Below are 12283 nucleotides of genomic sequence, written 5' to 3' on the forward strand. Positions count from 1 at the left end.
TTGCCTGATCAGGAGCGACTTGAGTGGAATATACTGTTCTTGCGCATTTGGTTTAGTGCGGCTGCGGCTGCGATGAGGGCTGCATCACGTGCATCGGGGCCCAAGCTTGATTCCGAAAATCTCCAAGATCAAGACCGACGCATGTAGGTTCATCACTCACGCCGCCATAGACATCATGCCGCCCAAGGCACCCCTCAATTGGGGACTTCTGCCCCCGTCCTTCCTTCTGCCGTCGTCGACACGCTCCCTCATCTCCTTACTGCAGCAGAATGCGACACAGGCCCCAAGACCTACAATCGCATACACATCGATTCGAACCATCAAATCCACATTCAAGCCCAAACCCGATCGGTTCGCGCACCATCCTTCGAAGCCTGCGTTGAACAGCACATCCACCGCCGCGCTCCAACGGAAAGCACACAGTACTCCCCTGCGGACAGGCCTCCTCGCAAACAAAAAGGGCATGACTGCTGTCTACGATCCCGAGACGGGGAAGAGGACAGCATGCACCGTGTTGCAACTGGACCGCAATGAAGTCGTGGCGCACAAACGGAGAGAAAAGAATGGGTATTGGGCCGTACAGATAGGAGCTGGACAGAAGGAGGCGAGGAACATCACACGGCCCATGCTGGGACACTTCGCCGCCGCCAAAGTGCACCCGAAGAGATGGATGGCCGAGTTCAAGGTGCGCGATGAAGCAGGCTTGCAAGTGGCCATCGGACAGACGGTTGGCGCGAATTGGTTTACCAAGGGACAGTGGGTAGATGTGAAGGCGATTAGTAGGGGTATGGGATTCGAAGGTGTAAGTTGGCGCTGCTTTTGATATTTTGAATGGAAGAACGGATACTGATGCAAATAAACAGGGTATGAAACGCCACGGCTTCAGCGGTCAACCCGCCTCTCACGGTCAATCGCTCATGCATCGTGGTATGGGTTCCGCAGGTGGTTCACAAGGTTCCGGTTCCCGTGTCTTGCCTGGCAAGCGCATGGCAGGAAACATGGGTAACGAGAGCGTTACGGTCAAGAATCTGAGGGTGCTGCAAGTCGATGAGAAGAACGGAATAGTTGTTGTAAACGGTATGTAAACTACACCTCGTTTTCAGAGCGATACCGGTGAAAAGTATCTGACAATGTACACTGTAGGCTGCGTACCAGGCCCGAAGAACCAGATCATCCGCGTACAGGATGCCCTCGGAAAGCCCTGGCCAAAGGGCCCCATGACCACGGCAGAAGTCGCGCCTGCTGAGATCTTGGCCACTTCTGGGAGCGCTGAGGCTACCACTGCTACTGCTTCTGCTTCTGCATAGAGGTGCAGATGTATAGAGGCGGAAGAGAGGAAATGTAACATAACATCACCAGAGGCGTTTTCGGAGGAGCATCATTGCGCGGAGCAGGCATCTGTACAGATGTGTATGAAATATGTGAGACCTATTGAAGGGGGCCAATCTCGCACATCTCCCCGATTTCATGATCGTGCCGCCATGTGGTTCTCATCCATCCTCTCTAACCTCGAACACGAGCTCTAGTCCTCATCGTCTTCGTCCCCTATCGCATCATAATCATCATACCCCCCATTATCCATATAATCATCTTCATACCCAGCGTCGCTACCGTCATCTCCAGGGCCCCCAACATCACTCGCAACATCGCTCGGTGCACCAGCGCCTTCGTCGTCGTCCTGCCCTCCACCCTCTTGTCCTATTTCGTCGTCATCATCATCATCACACGAGAAATAATCGCTACCTTGTCCTACTGCCCCCGCACTGCTGGACGCATACCCGCTCCCTGCACTCCGGCTATCGTCCGAGGGAATCTTTTCGTCCTCGGATGCTGCGCCGATCTCGTCGTCGTAGTCGCTTGCTGCGTACCGCGTGGCGGATACGTCTGAGCGTGCGATGGACGAGGAGGCGCGCGAGGCGAGGTCCGACGGCGTGGTGCTGCGGTACGAACATATGTCTGAGCCTTTGTCGTATGCGTCTTTTCCGTTATCATTGTCGGAGTCGGAGTCGGAGTCGTTGGAGTCGGAGTCGTAGTTGTTGTGCGAGGAGGCGTACGAGGAGCCGTTGCGGTGGTAACTTTCCACGTCGCTCGCTGAACCGGTGCGGTCGTTGTAGCCGTCATTGTTGTAGTTTTGCGCATCCAGGGCGCGGTACTTGTCTAGGATGTGGCTTGCTTCCTGGAAGGCATCGTGCTCGTAGTCCTTTAGGCCGTGGGAACGCATAAACTCGAGTCTGCTCTCCCAGCCGCCTTGCTTGATGAGCTGGGTGTCATTCCAGGTTTCTGCGTGGGGGAGGATGCTGTCTTGTGATGCGTGACTGTATGTGCTCCGCGAAGTAGCGTAGTGCGTTGAAGAACAGCGCGATGGAGAGTACTGGGCGCTTCGGCCATGGTGGGTTGACCTGCTGCTGCTGCCGCTTGCGTAGAGACTGGACCTCGGCGAGCGTGGGGAGATGTAGTCACTTGTTGATTCCACGGGTCGGGCGATGTAGTCTGAGTTTGAAGCAACATAGCTCCTGCTCCTGGGATTCGCGATGCGCTGGGACTGCGAGGGCTTGGAGATGTAGTCTTCCAGGCCTGAAGGCGTCGGTCGAGAGATGTAGTCCGACGAACGGGAGGTGGATTGGTATTTTGGTCGTCTCGCAGTCTGATGATGGGCGTTGTAGCTCTGGCCGTATTGATCGGCGTCATACCGCTGGTTTGACATGCTCACCAGGTGGTTGCTTGAAGCACAGCCTATGGTTGATAGTGCTGGTCTTGGGTGATGTGACTAGGTTGAGCCGGTTGAAAATTTGAGCTCTTCAGCCTCAAGGTTTCCCTTTCTTACCGTTACTGGCTGTTTTTCAAGTTGACGGATGGCTGTATGCACAACAACGTGGTCGTCGACTACTAGCCTGAATTGGATAGCACGCTAGCCGCGAAAGCCTTGCTACGCGGGCGACGTCTTTCATCCTGATCTCCTTCCGCTCTCCCACTCGAGGCATACAAGTCGACAGTCAGGGCATGTTACTGCCTTCTGTAACGATGGCTGACCTTCAGCGACCACCCACCTGCATCGAATCACCCCCACGGTCAACAACGCACGCCCTTGAACCTAATTTAGAACAGAGTCATTGCAGGGCTGGCTTATCTTGTTCCATTACTCGTGCTAAAGTGCGTACCAGGAACAGAGTGGTACGTGATCTGTGTCCTTTGACAATTCCTCCGTCGTCGTAAATTTCCTTCAACCGTGGTCATGTAAAAGAATCGACGACTCCTCTCCATACGTGCCAGGAAGCGATCCATGAGCCGTACAACACCACGAGCCTCACCGCACCACAACATGCCGGCGCAACCGATTGGATCAAGGATGGCGCGAGCTGTTGAATCGTGCACTTAACGACGCGGCCCTCATCTTATGTTAATTAAGCTCTTGAAAACGCCCGATACAGACTAACCCTAGGCGGGTATAGCCATGTGGATTTAAGTGCCCGCCCTGTCCTTTCCACATGAAACAGCCACCCACTGGCACGATACCACCTCCGAAACTATGCTACTTAGAACCATGATTCTCTCCGGTAAATCTGCGGTTCGCAGCATTCGAGTCCTATTCTGTCGTTCTAGACCGAGCGGTCTAGCTTTGACTGTCTACTACTGGGCCTAAACCACCTGTGATCCACATATCGGAATCGGTGATTAACGGCAAAGTACCGGGTCCCTTCTAGAAAGCAATGTTCCGCCAATTAAACCAAGCGCCGTGGATCAAACACTAGCTAAATGTAAAGTGAGATGGCTAATGTAAAGTGAGATATAAGTATTGTAGCCTCGCCGCAGTCTTCAAGTCGTTAAGCTTTGTCTTGTCATTCATTCACTCCTTTGTACATTTACATCCACTTCATTCTAGCAAACTGGTTTGCTGTCCATTCGTTTTTACCTCAAACTTTGAAGTAATCAAAACAACATGAAGTACTCTCTGTTCGTCGCCGTTGCCGCGGCTTTCGCCAGTGGCGTTAGTGCAGCAGATGCTGTCAAGGGCGCTGCTGAAGGTTTCGCCAAGGGTATGTGACTTATTTGCTACTCAATAGTACCGTATACTGACATGGAATCAGGCGTAACTGGCGGTGGCAATGCCGCTCCTGTCTACCCCCAGACGACCAAGCAGCTCATCAGCTACCTCGCTGACTCTTCCCCCCGCGTCATTGTTCTCACCAAGACCTTCGACTTCACTGGCACTGAGGGCACTGTTACCTCTACCGGCTGCGCTCCTTGGGGCACTGCCTCCAACTGCCAGGTTGCCATCAACAAGGACAACTGGTGCGGAAACTACCAGCCCAAGGCTCCCAAGGTTGCCAGCATCAAGTACGATGCGGCTGGTGTTTTGGGAATGACGATTGGATCCAACAAGAGTTTGATCGGTCAGGGCGCCAAGGGTGTCATCAAGGGCAAGGGTGTCCGCATTGTGAGCAACGCAAAGAACATCATCATCCAGAACGTGCGCTTCACCGACATCAACCCGGAGTACGTCTGGGGCGGTGATGCCATCACCATCAACGGCGCCGATATGATCTGGATCGATCACGTCACTACCGACCTCATCTCCCGCCAACACATTGTTCTCGGCAACGGTGCCAGTGGCCGCGTTACCATCTCCAACTGCGACATCAACGGCGCCACCGCCTGGTCGGCCACCTGCGACGGACACCACTACTGGGGAATGTACTTCACCGGCAGCAACGATCTCGTCACGCTCAAGGGTAACTACATCCACCACACCTCGGGCCGCTCCCCCAAGGTCGCCGGCAACACTGTCCTCCACGCCGTCAACAACTACTTCTACGCCAACTCGCAGCACGCCTTCGAGGGTGACGCCGGCGCCAAGATCGTTGCTGAGGGCAACATCTTCCAGAACGTTGTCCAGGCCATGCAGTCCGGCCTTGCTGGCAAATGGTTCTCGGCCCCTGCGACGCTCAACGCGCAGTGCCAGAAGTTCCTCGGCCATGCTTGCCAGCTCAACTCGTACGGCACCTCCGGTGCGTTGACTGGAACCGATACCAGCATCTTGGCCTCGTTCAGCGGCAAGAACGTTGCGTCTGCTGCCCCGGCCGCAAACATCAAGAACATCCCCCAGATCGCTGGTTACGGAAAGATCTAAAGCTGAGCTTTTTTTTATCTCTCTCTTTGGCAGTTGAGGCTGCAGGGTGGAATGGCTTGAGAGCTGGAGACGTTTTACTTCTTTATACATAGCTTTACTTTTATGGGCATATAGTTTTTGTCCCAAGTATATATTTTGATTACTCGATTCGATGGCTTTGCTGTTTGCTTACATGTGATGTTTTGATTGACTGTCCACGTAGTTACTGCTCTACGGTATACAAGCCGAAAATATCCAGGAACCACGGTCATGCTCGTTGGCATTTGATTCGGTAATTTGGACTTGAGCCAACGTGCTTCGTTATCGAAAGACGTTAGCTTGAACTTCCGACGCGGACAGGCTGCAGTGCTCTTCTTCATGGTGTCGAAGTAATGGTATTTCGTTGTGTGTGACGGCGATAAAGTAGGAACCTCCTTGTAGAAGAGTGACTAGGCCTTGGAGAGATATTGCTTGTTTTAGGCTCCAACTTGGTCTGGTGTTTAAGTGGTAGAGGGCGTTACCAGTCTTGCATTAGCTTGGTCTTTTGTGATACCCTATATTTCCTTGTATATATACAACATTAAAAGTATTGTAATTTTCAATGCTTCGGATCCCATCTACTTAAAGTAACGTGGTCCCAAGGTTGGAGTTATCTCTAAAAACCAAAGAGATTTGGTACTAACACCCAGTGCCACGAGATCAGAGTTGGCTGCACAATTAGCCCTGTCCAGATTTGTCTTCTTTTCCTTGTATCTAATCACACAGCTCTAGTTGCGAGTAGACAGCACCTTGCCACGTGTTTGATTCAGTTCTACCGTTTATTCCGGCAAAATTACGTCGCTGTAGTCACCTTAGTACCATTTATTGTTGCTACACTGCGTCTAATATTCACAGGGACCTTTTTTTCTATCTTGCTAGAGGTCTTTCTAGTCCCATCGGCGGCGACATTCTAAGAATCTGATATGAAAGGTCAGCATCATCTTAAAGAAGAAAATCGTGATCGCTGTTGCCTCTTTCGGGCCCACGATATTGTGTGTAGGCACTATTGATTCTAGCCAGCGCTTCAACTTTGTCTGGTACCGACCGAATCCCTCCGTGCTGCCAAAGAAAATGATGTCAGCCTGGCAGACACTCCACGGAGGCACACACCGCCGACTTACTGAGCTCAATGCAACCCCCTGAAGTCCTACAGCCGACATCTCCCACATGGCTTAATCAGAGCAGTTCAAAACTGTAAAGATACCTCGTTCGGACTTCCTCCCTTGCTATACTTTGCCTGCCGTAGTCTTTGAAAGACTCATTCCCCAACTGTACAAAGCCGGCTTTCTCAAAGCTCTAAAGATCACATCGAGAAAATGCACGATATCGTAACGGCAGACCACACGCCGATAGCGCCGTGTACTTGTAAAGGAGAAACGCCAGCTACATCTTAACCATGGCCGATAGCCGCAATGATCGAAGTAGTCGACAGATTGAGCGAATTTTAGCACATGTAGCAGATGGGAATTCTGAGATGTTGACATGTGCGTACAAAAGAAGGGAAAGAGTGAACATGTATAGTCGATATGCTATCCCGCGCAAAAATTTGGGAGAATGAGTGCAAATCTAGTATGCCCGCCGAAAAATGCGATTCTAACTTACAAAACAGAAATATGACCATCTCAAACGTACTGCTTCGCTGGAAGCTATAGCACACGGCACAGGTATAAAAAATGGTATCCTATAAGTACAGTCCACATCCATGTCTTCACTTTTGCTCGCTGATCCCCAAACCACTCCCAGTTCGTGGTGGTGGACTTGCAGCGCTACCTCTTCTTGATACATCTTTGCCTTCGGCAGCCTCGCGCTCGAGAAAGTCTTGCCATAGCTCTGCTAAGGATTCTTTGTTGCTTGAGCTGCTGGCCATCAACATGGGGTCAGAGAGGTTGTTGAGTGATGGGGTGCTGGGTGTACGTCGGAAGGGGGATAATGGGATGCGGAGACCCATCGAGCTAGATGATGTTCCTGGGCGGGAGAGACCGGCCTGTTCGCGTTGCTCTGGAATAGCATTAGCATGGCTAAATCATTGAGGAAGAGGGGTAAAGACGTACCCTCAGTCCATCCCAGCAGCGCAGAAATGAGCTGAAGCGCCTCGAACTTCTTGGGATCACTCCGATCGATACTAAGAAAATGCAGGAAGTAATTTGTGATAATCTGTCGATCCACATTGTCTTCGGGTCGCCCTTTCTTTAGTATCCGTAGTGCCTTTGTCAGATGCTCGTTGAGTGTGACGGCTTCGTGTCGTAATTTTCCAATCAGCAGGTTCTTTTCTTTGACTTCCTTTTCGAACGGCAAGGCTCGTTCCAGCTCTTTTTGCGTGGACTCGACCGCCGCTTTCGCAGACTTTGATGCGTCCTCTGCAACTTGAACCTGCTTCCGGAGATCATTGATCTGGGATTCGTATGTTTCCACAGATTTCTTCAACTCTGCTTTCCGTACTGTATGATGATTAGTCGACATGTCTGAGGGAGGAAGAGTGAGCTACTTACAGGTCTGCACCTCTTGCAATGCCTTCTGTAAACCTTCTACAGCTTGACTGTTCGTATCTCTATCCCTCGCAGCTTTCTCGTATTCATCTTTGAGAGCCTCAAGCTGCTCCCGTAGCTCCGTGTCCTTCTCTGTAAGATTTTCGCGCAACGATCGCTCGTTCATGGCGAGCACCTCCCAATCCTGCATGGCCTGCCTCGCATTTTCAAATTCTTCCCTTGCATACGCTTCTCGGGAAATCAGCTCGTCGCGCTCCTTGATCCAGTTTTGTTGCGCCAAACTTGATCTGCTTCGCAAATTTTCTATTTCTGATGCTTGGGTATCCCGCTCCTGTCGTATTTTGGAAAGCTCTTCACTGAGGGTGTCGTTGTTCACCTGTAGTTCGCGATTCTGTTCTTCAAGCTCCGAAACTTCTGTTTGGTACTCCTCGATTCTGGCCTACGACAGGTCAGCAATCCGCTCCGCAGTTTTCAAAACGCAACAAGCCATTCGTCTGGGGCTACTAACCGCATCGGCCTTCAGTCGATCGCCTAGACTTGTCTTGATTGTGTTGACCCTCCCTAGCAGGTTCTTGTACTGTGTCTCAAAATGATCCTTGCCCTCATTTGCTTCGTCCAGCTCGTCCCTTAGAGTTCTGATCTCTTCCTCGTACTTGGACGATACATCATCCCCTCTAGCTGCGGCTTCATGCTTGCTCTGTATATTCTCCAAACTCTTCCGTAGCCCTGTAACTTCCTGCCGTAACGCATCTCGTTCCTTCGCTATGGCGTCGAGTCGTGCGCTGGTGTCTGAGGGCGATGGTGGAGATGGAGATAGGCCTTGTTGTGAACGTGAGCGTGCTAGTCCTAGTGCGACGGCGGAGGATATACTATGGTGGTGCATACCGTTTGTCTGAATAATTGTAGGAGAATGCGGTAGGTCGTCGTCATCTATATCGTCGTCTGGATCGGCGGTTTGCGCGGCGGGCTTCTACATCACATGCTGTTAGCCATACATATATGTATAACGTTTCTTTGGGTGTGCGCCATACAGCCTGCTCGTCGTCATCCTCTCCATCTTCCTCGTGGTCCTCTGCTTCTTCCTTGGAGAGATTCCCGTTGGCCTTCTCTGTCTCTTCCGCCTTATTGGCGGCGGCGCTGCCTTTCTTCCTGTTCTTCTTCTTTTTGGATTTCGATGTTGCCCCTGTCGCTCCCTGTCAGCCAAGTTCTCGGGCTGTTTCCAATCGACGGTGACTCCGCGCGGAGGTGAACAACTGCATCCTCGGAAACTCCAAGCTCACCTACCACTCTGATTTATGGGATCAGCTGTCGCCGTCGCAGACATGATGAGGTATAAGCAATTGACTTTGCAAGCCGAAACGAAGGACTGCGACCAGATAAGGGTAAGGAACGAGCGGACTTGCAAGGGAGCATTCGTGGGAGTCTCGACTTGGCACTTCGTGTCCCGATGGGAGGTTTGTTACGACCCACGCGGCCGGTTGTGGCGCTACGTCACTAGCCTGTTTAGCCCAACTCTGCTTATTCACCGAGGCTACATTTCGTATATGCATTGAATCAACTGTTTCTAAATATACTGGTACGAAAAATAGCTGATGATAAGCGTCGACAACTTTATGAGTTCAGCGTTTATATGTGGGCGGGGTAAAATGCGGCTATCATTTGAGACATCTCACGGACTAGGTGCCTCCCCTCGATGTCGATGCTATCCGATTACGAGCGAAGTCCGTATGACCATATTCACATGAATAGTTACTAGCTCTCTTCTGCTTAGCCATACTATCCTCTACGCCTCCTGCGCTTTCAGGGTGTCGAAACTGGCCTGGTGTTGAGGACTAGCTAGAAGAGAGACATTGGAGAGCAACTAATTGTGGTGAATGAACAAGTGCATGTCAACACCTAACAGGCGCGGAAGTACTTTTCAGCGCTGGAATGAGAATTCAAAGGCTTCCATTCAAGGAACTGTAATACAGTCCATAATCGTTGTATATCGCCTGCCATCTTACGTTCACTTGTTGTTACATTCCCGCTGTACAAAGATCGCGAACGCCTATATCATGCTCGTCTATACAATACAACTGTACATGTGGATCAAGCAAGTGTGCCTCCATCTCTTCTGCCTCTTAATCTTGGACTTCTCACAAGAGCTGCTAGATCACCGCTTCCACCCAGTGTGTTTTAGAATCTGGTCCTCCTTCGCCTTCCTGGGATCCGGTTCCATGGTGCGCTTTCTTCGACCTTCGTCGCGCTTCTCTCGCGCCATTTGCTTGACTTGCTTCTCAGTGGGACGGCGTAGAGACCAATTGATCTGGCCAAAGATGTTGGTTTTGATCGCTGCCGCAGCTGTTAGCCACCGTCGTGCGCAGCATTCAAGTTCCAATTTGGGCCCAACTTACCATCCACACAATATGGACACAGAATATGTAACCGCTTGACCCTACCGCATGCCGAGCATCTGTTCAGCGATGTGATGTCCTTCAATCCCTTGCCGGCCATGAACCTTTGGCGCTTCTTGCGGTAGGACGTCTTCTTCTTCGGCACCGCGTTGAGTATGCCATCCCAGATTTCGGCCAAGGACGGGATCGACGGGAATGATAGCGACGGTATTGCGAGCGCGCCGAATGGTGTGGAGAGCGCACCAAAGGGCTGCGAAAGGCGCTGCAGGAAGGGCAGGTTCACGACGGGTCGGACAGCGCCGTTATTGAGCGCGGGAAACAGCGTCTGCCACAGCGGAGGCAGCGGCCGGGCGAGGGCCATTGTGAGATGGGATGTTGGCGAAGCGGGCGGCGAGAATGGATCTGCAGGGCCTCGCGATGTGCTCTGGTGATGGTGTTGGGGAATAAAATGCACCCCCGGTCAGAGCTCAGGCCGGTCTTGCCCTTCCTACTCCTAGCGCGACTTCGCTTCGGTCCCTGGCTGGGCTACCCCCTTTCGCGCCTGCGTCTCCACGAGAAAGTCGCCAACGCAACGTCCCTGACTGTTGACTCTCGTAACAACTTTGAACACCACCAGGGCCAGCGCTCTCTCCACTCCCCTCCATCTCTCACCCGTATCCCTCTTGACTCGCACATCTGCCCTCGCGGCTCATATCGCCCGCAATGGCTGCCTCGTACCAAAATCCGGCTCAAGCTGTGTTCCCGGACAGCTATGTCGGTTTCGACACCATCACCAAGCAGATTGAGAGGAAGTCGGTCAAGCGAGGCTTCCAGTTCAACGTCATCTGCGTCGGTAAGCTTCAACTAGTGCACGCGTGGGGTTTCAGTGGCTAATGTCGCTCGTCCATTCCAGGCCAGACAGGTCTCGGCAAGTCGACGCTCATCAACACCATCTTTGCCTCGCACCTCATGGACAGCAAGGGCCGCTTCCTGCCCGACGAGGAGGTACGCTCCACGACCAATATCCACCCCGTTTCGCACATCATTGAGGAAAACGGTGTGCGTCTCCGCCTGAACATCGTCGACACGCCCGGCTACGGCGATCTGATCAACAACGAGCGCTGCTGGGACCCCATCGTCAAGTACATCAAGGACCAGCACAGTGCCTACCTCCGCAAGGAGCTGACGGCGCAGCGTGAGAGGTACCTCCAGGACACGCGCATTCACTGCTGCTTGTTCTTCATCCAGCCCTCCGGCCACGCTCTCAAGCCCATCGACATTGTTGTGCTCAAGAAGCTGAGCGAGTTTGTCAACGTTGTGCCTGTTATTGCCAAGAGCGACAGCTTGACCCTGGAGGAGCGTGCTGAGTTCAAGCAGCGGATAAAGGAGGAGTTCCAGTTCCACAACCTGCGCATGTACCCGTACGACAATGAGGAGGATGACAACGAGGAGGTTGCGCTGAAGACTTCCATCAAGGTATGCACTTCCAAATCCCAGGCCTTGGAGATTGAGCCAATGCTAACGCAGAGTAGGAGCTCATGCCTTTTGCTGTTGTCGGCTCTGAGAGGACTGTTGTTGTCAACGGCAGGAACGTCCGTGGCCGCCAGAACAAGTGGGGCATCATCAATGGTTAGTCAAAGCAAACTCTCGGCCACTCCAACACATGTACTAACATTTCGCAGTCGAGGATGAGAACCACTGTGAATTCGTCTATCTTCGCAACTTCTTGACGCGCACCCACCTCCAGGATTTGATCGAAACCACTGCGCAGATCCACTACGAGTCCTTCCGTGCCAAGCAGCTTCTTGCACTCAAGGAGAGCTCCGCTGTTGGCGGCCACTCGTCCCGACCCATCTCGCCCTCTGCCGACCGCGAGCTTAGCAGGAACAGCCAGCGCATGACTATGAACGGCTACTAGGAGTTGCCGAACCACAGTCGTGTTGATAGCATTGGGGCGAAGCCAAGTGGTCCTCTACCACCGCGCATGGACAGGCCGGTGCCGATGATCGACGCTGTTTGAGTGCGGACGTGGAATGGATGCTGCGCAACGGTTGCAAGCACGTGGATGTGGAGAAGGGAAGAATGCGAGATGTGTGATACCAGTGCATTGCTTCGCACGATGACGCGAGAGAATTGTGGGACAGTACTTTCTAAACACTCGAGACTTTGTTCATTCAGTATAGTTTTATTTTCGATGAAGCCTCCCCGTTTCTTATGTTCGAGCACGGTGTAGGGGTATGGATTTGGGCACTGCCTGGTGTAACTGGTTATACCCAGCT

At 52.3% G+C, this 12283-nt stretch overlaps 8 protein-coding genes across 8 annotated transcripts; 3 read left to right on the forward strand and 5 right to left on the reverse strand.

Moving 5' to 3' along the window:
- Positions 1-175: 175 nt before the first annotated feature.
- K460DRAFT_269885 (mitochondrial 54S ribosomal protein YmL9) lies at positions 176-1307 on the forward strand (the record flags this gene model as incomplete). Its single annotated transcript, XM_040927610.1, has 3 exons — positions 176-802; positions 864-1077; positions 1144-1307. 3 exons carry the CDS (start codon positions 176-178, stop codon positions 1305-1307), a joined length of 1005 nt encoding a protein of 334 aa, XP_040792234.1.
- A 215-nt stretch (positions 1308-1522) lies between these two features.
- On the reverse strand, positions 1523-2704 carry K460DRAFT_349839 (uncharacterized protein; the record flags this gene model as incomplete). The annotated part of the gene is made up of 1 exon (XM_040931448.1): positions 1523-2704. The coding sequence occupies one exon, from the start codon at positions 2702-2704 to the stop codon at positions 1523-1525; it is 1182 nt and encodes a 393-aa protein (XP_040792235.1).
- A 1233-nt stretch (positions 2705-3937) lies between these two features.
- K460DRAFT_273739 (polysaccharide lyase family 1 protein) lies at positions 3938-5128 on the forward strand (the record flags this gene model as incomplete). The annotated part of the gene is made up of 2 exons (XM_040927905.1): positions 3938-4034; positions 4086-5128. The coding sequence occupies 2 exons, from the start codon at positions 3938-3940 to the stop codon at positions 5126-5128; spliced, it is 1140 nt and encodes a 379-aa protein (XP_040792236.1).
- An 827-nt stretch (positions 5129-5955) lies between these two features.
- Positions 5956-6452, reverse strand: K460DRAFT_1849 (uncharacterized protein). Its single transcript, XM_040927081.1, has one exon. It carries the CDS (start codon positions 6313-6315, stop codon positions 6034-6036), a length of 282 nt encoding a protein of 93 aa, XP_040792237.1. The 5' UTR covers positions 6316-6452; the 3' UTR covers positions 5956-6033.
- Positions 6453-6779: 327 nt separating this feature from the next.
- Positions 6780-7701, reverse strand: K460DRAFT_1893 (uncharacterized protein). The gene is made up of 3 exons (XM_040927106.1): positions 7198-7701; positions 7052-7144; positions 6780-6877 (listed from the first exon to the last, which is right to left on the reverse strand). Exons 1-3 carry the CDS (start codon positions 7604-7606, stop codon positions 6855-6857), a joined length of 525 nt encoding a protein of 174 aa, XP_040792238.1. The 5' UTR covers positions 7607-7701; the 3' UTR covers positions 6780-6854.
- A 245-nt stretch (positions 7702-7946) lies between these two features.
- On the reverse strand, positions 7947-9050 carry K460DRAFT_1879 (uncharacterized protein). The gene is made up of 4 exons (XM_040927097.1): positions 8917-9050; positions 8664-8815; positions 8518-8602; positions 7947-8451 (listed from the first exon to the last, which is right to left on the reverse strand). The coding sequence occupies exons 1-4, from the start codon at positions 8954-8956 to the stop codon at positions 8072-8074; spliced, it is 657 nt and encodes a 218-aa protein (XP_040792239.1). The 5' UTR covers positions 8957-9050; the 3' UTR covers positions 7947-8071.
- A 734-nt stretch (positions 9051-9784) lies between these two features.
- K460DRAFT_272208 (uncharacterized protein) lies at positions 9785-10386 on the reverse strand (the record flags this gene model as incomplete). Its single annotated transcript, XM_040927778.1, has 2 exons — positions 9785-9963; positions 10026-10386. 2 exons carry the CDS (start codon positions 10384-10386, stop codon positions 9785-9787), a joined length of 540 nt encoding a protein of 179 aa, XP_040792240.1.
- Positions 10387-10727: 341 nt separating this feature from the next.
- Positions 10728-11922, forward strand: K460DRAFT_399788 (cell division control protein-like protein 10; the record flags this gene model as incomplete). The annotated part of the gene is made up of 4 exons (XM_040936262.1): positions 10728-10857; positions 10918-11480; positions 11537-11633; positions 11687-11922. The coding sequence occupies 4 exons, from the start codon at positions 10728-10730 to the stop codon at positions 11920-11922; spliced, it is 1026 nt and encodes a 341-aa protein (XP_040792241.1).
- Between the last annotated feature and the right edge of the window lie 361 nt (positions 11923-12283).

The sequence above is a fragment of the Cucurbitaria berberidis genome, assembly GCF_010015615.1.
Source record: "Cucurbitaria berberidis CBS 394.84 unplaced genomic scaffold K460scaffold_1, whole genome shotgun sequence".
In the NCBI taxonomy this organism is placed as follows: domain Eukaryota; kingdom Fungi; phylum Ascomycota; class Dothideomycetes; order Pleosporales; family Cucurbitariaceae; genus Cucurbitaria; species Cucurbitaria berberidis.

Bases quoted from the DNA above. Each gene is read 5' to 3' on its own strand.
- K460DRAFT_1879 (XM_040927097.1), bottom strand. From the start codon at position 8,956: ATGTCTGCGACGGCGACAGCTGATCCCATAAATCAGAGTG. The intron at 8,816-8,916 runs GTAGGTGAGCTT...AGGGAGCGACAG, and splicing joins TGATCCCATAAATCAGAGTG to GGGCAACATCGAAATCCAAA. The intron at 8,603-8,663 runs GTATGGCGCACA...CATGTGATGTAG, and splicing joins AGGATGACGACGAGCAGGCT to AAGCCCGCCGCGCAAACCGC.
- K460DRAFT_1849 (XM_040927081.1), bottom strand. From the start codon at position 6,315: ATGTGGGAGATGTCGGCTGTAGGACTTCAGGGGGTTGCATTGAGCTCA.
- K460DRAFT_1893 (XM_040927106.1), bottom strand. From the start codon at position 7,606: ATGTCGACTAATCATCATACAGTACGGAAAGCAGAGTTGAAGAAATCT. The intron at 7,145-7,197 runs GTACGTCTTTAC...ATGCTATTCCAG, and splicing joins GCTGCTGGGATGGACTGAGG to AGCAACGCGAACAGGCCGGT. The intron at 6,878-7,051 runs GCACCCCATCAC...CTGGGAGTGGTT, and splicing joins CCCCTTCCGACGTACACCCA to TGGGGATCAGCGAGCAAAAG.